Source organism: Pithys albifrons, chromosome 5 (genome assembly GCF_047495875.1).
Source record: "Pithys albifrons albifrons isolate INPA30051 chromosome 5, PitAlb_v1, whole genome shotgun sequence".
In the NCBI taxonomy this organism is placed as follows: Eukaryota; Metazoa; Chordata; class Aves; order Passeriformes; family Thamnophilidae; genus Pithys; species Pithys albifrons.
The window spans coordinates 70,182,451-70,187,768 of NC_092462.1; the positions used below are offsets into that span (position 1 = coordinate 70,182,451).

At 43.7% G+C, this 5,318-nt stretch overlaps 1 protein-coding gene across 1 annotated transcript; it reads left to right on the forward strand.

Moving 5' to 3' along the window:
• The first annotated feature begins 553 nt into the window (after nt 1-553).
• Nucleotides 554-4,312, forward strand: MRPL35 (mitochondrial ribosomal protein L35). The gene is made up of 4 exons (XM_071555250.1): nt 554-626; nt 1,087-1,312; nt 3,569-3,713; nt 3,956-4,312. Exons 1-4 carry the CDS (start codon nt 593-595, stop codon nt 4,142-4,144), a joined length of 594 nt encoding a protein of 197 aa, XP_071411351.1. The 5' UTR covers nt 554-592; the 3' UTR covers nt 4,145-4,312.
• The last annotated feature ends 1,006 nt before the right edge of the window (nt 4,313-5,318 follow it).

Sequence of the window (5,318 nt, forward strand, 5' to 3'; positions counted from 1 at the left end):
GCGCCTGCGCCAGCGTGCCCGCCCCGCCGGGGGGCGTGGCCGCGTGCGGGCCAATGGGAGGGCGGGGAGGGGCCCACGTGACGCGGGCGCGTGAGCGGGGCCTGGCGCGTGCCCGGGGACTCTGCGGGCGGTGAATGAAATAAATACAAATAAAAATAAAGCACAGAAACGCGGGGCGGGTCCGGGTTGGAAGGGAGACCACGGGGAGACCACCCCGCAGCGCACGGCACAGGGGCGCGGCTTCTTCTGCGTTGGGAGAGAAGGAAGAAACTTTCAGGAAAAAACCGAACAGAAGCGAAACGCGCTTGTAACACAAATGTAGCACAGCACGCGCTGATCTATTCACAACTTACGGTGCCGCCCCTCACTCAGCACACAAACCTCCCGCCCTCACAGCCCTCACAGCCCACCGGCCCGCCCGGGGTTCTGCGCGCAAAACCAGGATACACCAAACCCGCCCAGAAATAATAACTCAAAACCACGGGGTGGGTTTTTCCCCGAGGCTGGAGGGGCCGGCGCGGGCTCGGGGGCAGCTTTTAACCCGGGTCGGGCACGGGCGGTGCCTCGGCCTGTGGGCGGGACCGGCGCGGACATGGCGGCGGCGGCGGCGGCGCGGGGGGCGGCGGGTGCGGCCCGGGGGATCGGGACCCGTGTGTGGGGGCCGGGGGGTGTGTGTGGGTGTCCGTGTGTGGGGGTCGGGGTGTGTGTGGGTGTCCGTGTGTGGGTGTCCGTGTGTGGGGGTCGGGGTGTGTGTGGGTCTGTGTGTGGGGGTCAGGGTGTGTGTGGGTCCGTGTGTGGGTGTCCGTGTGTGGGTGTCCGTGTGTGGGTGTCCGTGTGTGGGGGTCGGGGTGTGTGTGGGTCTGTGTGTGGGTGTCCGTGTGTGTGGGTGTCCGTGTGTGGGGGTCGGGAGGTGTGTGGGTCCGTGTGTGGGGGTCAGGGTGTGTGTGGGTCTGTGTGTGGGTGTCCGTGTGTGGGTGTCCGTGTGTGGGGGTCGGGAGGTGTGGGTGTCCGTGTGTGGGTGTCCGTGTGTGGGTGTCCGTGTGTGGGTGTCCCGGTCCGTGCTGATGTCTCTCCGTGTCCCCCCAGGCCTCCTGCGGCGCTGCGCGCCCCGCGCACTGTCTCTGCCCGCACCCTGCGCGGGGCTCGGCCCGGCCCCGCTCCAGCTCCGGACAACGCTCTCGGCCCCGCTCCGGACGCCGCTCCAGCTCCGGGCCCTGCACTCGGTACCGCTCCGGGCCCCGCACCCGCTCCCGGCCCCGCTCCTGCTCGGCGGGATCCGGGCCCGGGTAGCGACACCCGCCGTGCTCAGCAGGTACGGGCTGTGCAGGCTGCCTCGGTCCTGCAGAAAAACAACCTTAAAGGGAGTGCTGTGTGTGTGTATATACGTGTGTGTGTGTGTGTGTGTGTGTGTGTATACGTGTGTGTGTGTGTGTGTGTATACGTGTGTGTGTGTGTGTGTGTATACGTGTGTGTGTGTGTGTATACGTATGTGTGTGTGTGTATACGTGTGTGTGTGTGTATATACGTGTGTGTAGACATATAGGTGAATGTGTGTGTATGTATATATATGTGTAGGGATTTGTGTGTGTGTGTATACATGTATGTGTATATATATATATGTAAGAGTTTTTATATATGTGTGTGCGTGTATATATATGTATGTGTGTGTGTATGTATATATATTGGAGTTTTATATGTGTGTATATATATGTAAGAGTTTATATGTGTATATATATGCAAGAGTTTATATATATGTGTGTGTATAAATATGGGTGTCTATATATATGTGTCTATAGGTGTGTGTATACATATATGTGTGTGTATACATATATGTATATATATGTAAGAGTTTCTATATTTAGGTGTGTGTATATGTATATGTAAGAGTATTAATATATATGTGTGTATGTATATATGTGTGTGTGTGTATATATGTAAGAGATATATATGTGTGTGTGTGTATATATTTAGGAGTTTATACATGTATATGTGTATGTATATATACACACACATATATCAATATCTATTCTCACATATTTTATATGAAAATAATATATATATTATATATCATGTATGTGTATATACACCTATTGTTAATATATAGTTGTAATTCTATATCTTAAATTTTATATATCTGTAGAGAAGCTATTTTCAATATATAAATAAAATATATTAATATACATATTGCATTATATTAAGATATATATTGATGTATTTTAATGTATTTTAAATGTTTTATATATTCTATATAAACTATTTTCAATATATAAAATATATTAATTGTATATTTTAATGTATTAATATATAATATGTATTGACATGTTTTATTTCTATATTTTACATATTTGTAGATAAACCATTTCCAATATACAAAGATATATTTTGATAATATAATGTATAATTTCAATGTATAAAGATTAATGTATTAATATATTAATATATAATATTTTGACATATTTTTATTAACCTGTTTAAATTTTTATATATTTTTATATGAACAATGACATATAATTTACAATAATATTTATATTTACAATATATTATTTTAACTATATATATTTTATATGTATATATTTAAATGTATATAAGCATATATTTATATACACTTATATTATCTACTTTGTTTAGGATTTTATTATCTATTATTTACTTACTTTGTGTTTATACAGAAATATATATTATGTAATATATAAGGGTGTATTATATGTAGTGTACACTGTATGTAATATATATTAATATTTTATCGTGTATATAAATTTTATTTCAATATTAATATAGTCTATGTTATGTATAATAATTATATACAATAGCATGTAATATATATAGTACAGATATATTGAAATTATATTGAAATGCCTCCATGTGTATATATATATATGTATATATATGTATATATATGAATATCACGGAGCATTAAAGTTGGAGAAGACCTTTAAGATCATCAAGTCCAGCCATTAAGCAGCACTGCCAAGGCCACCACTGACCCATGTCCAAAATTGGCACATCCACACGGCTTTAAACCCCTGCAGGGATGGGGACTCCTCCCCTGCCCTGGGCAGATGTGATGAACAACCCTTTCAGTGGAGAAACTTTCCCTAGATATCCAGTCTAAACCTCTGCTGCCACTACTTGAGGCCATTTCCTTTTGTCCTGTTGTTTCTTGGGAGGAGAGACTCACCCCAACCCTATACATACATATTTAAAATATACTTCTGTCTGAGGTGCCTGGGCCCCTTTGCCCTCAGTAGCAGGTCTGTGCTGGCCCCGAGCCTCCCCTTTCTGTACCATTAATGCCTGAAGCAGGAGGTGAAATGGGATATATTGTACAGTCAGTCTTGTAATAGCTGCTTTTTCTCTTGGTGCTGATGGGGGTGGACAAGATGATCTCCAAAGGCCACTTCCAACCAGAACAATTGGTGATTAATATTCTAAAAGCAATTTCTGAATCCTGGTCACAGCTGAATGTTTGTGTTTGAGTGTTTAACTGATCTCTCCCTAAGTGAAAAATGCAGTGATCACTTTTATAAAAAGATGTTTTGTCCCTGTTTTGGGGTTGTTTCTTCTTTAGTGTCACACCTCTGCTTCCAAGTGTATTCCAGCAGCCAGCGAGGACTCTCATCTACTGCAGCATCCGGAGGGGGAAGAGGAAAAGCGTGAAAGCTGTTGTGAAAAGGTTCCTCCGGCTGCACAATGGCCTCTGGGTTAGGAGAAAGGTCAGACTCTTTGGGTAGTGTGAGACTTTCTGCTTTACAGTGACCATAAAGTGTAATTGTTTTCCTTCCCTTGGAGGGCAGTGCCTGGTGTGGAAGTTAAAAACGCTCTGTAGAGAGACTCCCATTTTCCTGAACCTGCGGGATTTACCCTGGCTTGCTGAGCAGTGTGGCTGTGTGTGTATTTGCAGTGACCTACTTAAAAGGTTGGGGTTTTAATCTGTGTGTGTGTTTCCTTCTGACAGGCTGGTTACAAGAAAAGACTGTGGAAGAAATCGGCTTCCCAGAGGAAGCGTCTGAGGGAGTTCGTGCTGTGCAACAGAACACAGTGTAAACTCCTTGATAAGATGACCACTTCCTTCTGGAAAAGGAGGAACTGGTATGTGGATGATCCCTACCAGAAGTACCACAACCGCACGAATCTCCGTGTGTAGGAACCTTGGGTTGTCTTTGCACCTTTCTAGGAAAAGGGGTGGTTGTGTGGTGTGATCTGAATTTTGGAAGATGAATCTGTAATGTCTGTAACTTTTCTCATAAACGTGCACAGCATTTGAGCAGAATTATGGGAATCAATGCCCAAAATAAAGGAATATTCAAAACTGTCTTCAGCTGTGGTTTGTTTTACTTAGCAAAGGTCAAGCTGGGCACTGAGACGTTCTGATGTCTGGTGGTTTCCTGTGATTGTGTAACATAGAGGAATAGGCTCTAAATGGCACTAAAGGTGACTAATTCAACGTATTTTTTTAAAGAAATGTTTTTAAATAACCCCATGATCTATTTTGCTGTGTCCATACTGATTGGTGGCTCACTGCATGGAGTCTCCTGGGGGAAGAGGAGAAAGGAGAACAGGGTCCATCTCAGCATTCTTGCCTGTCATACCAACCAGATAAACTTGCCATGTGTCCATACTACTAGACAGCATAGAGAAAAAACCCAAACCCCTGATTTCATGGCTACATGCAGTTTTTATAACTGATTTTAAAACGTGTTGGCCACTACATTTCATTACAGGACTCACATTCGTGTCCTGTTTAGGTTTTTGAGTAGCAGAATATATTCTTTGGGTCCTGCATGACATCCTCAAGCAGGCAAGTCTGAATATTTTGTTTATTCTTCTTTAAGCTTAACTACACCACACACTGCATATTCCTGGTCACACATAGATGGAACAATCCCAGGGGTTTATTAGAGGGTCCTTTTGGAGTGTGTAGAGCAACTCCACTGGTTTTGCTAAGGGATACATCAGACATTTACTCCACAAAGTGTATGAAAAGCATTTGCTTCCAAACACTGGTCAATAATTAAGCCATTATTGAGCAGATAGTCCCTGGTTATCAGCCCCAGAGCTGCCTGTGCAGCAAGAGGTGGTTTGCTGTACAAGGCTGTAGCATTTCAATGAATTCACTAGTTACTCAGAGTGTTCAGTAGCTGTATTTTGTTCTTTTTCCAGTTCATAATACAGAAAGTTCTGAAGGACATGCAGCACTTAGTGAATACATCTATATACAGTCAGCCAGAATTGAGATAAAAATAATACAGCGACCATAGGAATTATTCTGGCCTGCCAGATACATTGAACAGACTAAAGGTGTTTTATTTTTTTTTTAT

Bases quoted from the DNA above. Each gene is read 5' to 3' on its own strand.
- MRPL35 (XM_071555250.1), top strand. From the start codon at position 593: ATGGCGGCGGCGGCGGCGGCGCGGGGGGCGGCGG. The intron at 627-1,086 runs GTGCGGCCCGGG...GTGTCCCCCCAG, and splicing joins GGCGGCGCGGGGGGCGGCGG to GCCTCCTGCGGCGCTGCGCG. The intron at 3,714-3,955 runs GTCAGACTCTTT...TCCTTCTGACAG, and splicing joins GCCTCTGGGTTAGGAGAAAG to GCTGGTTACAAGAAAAGACT.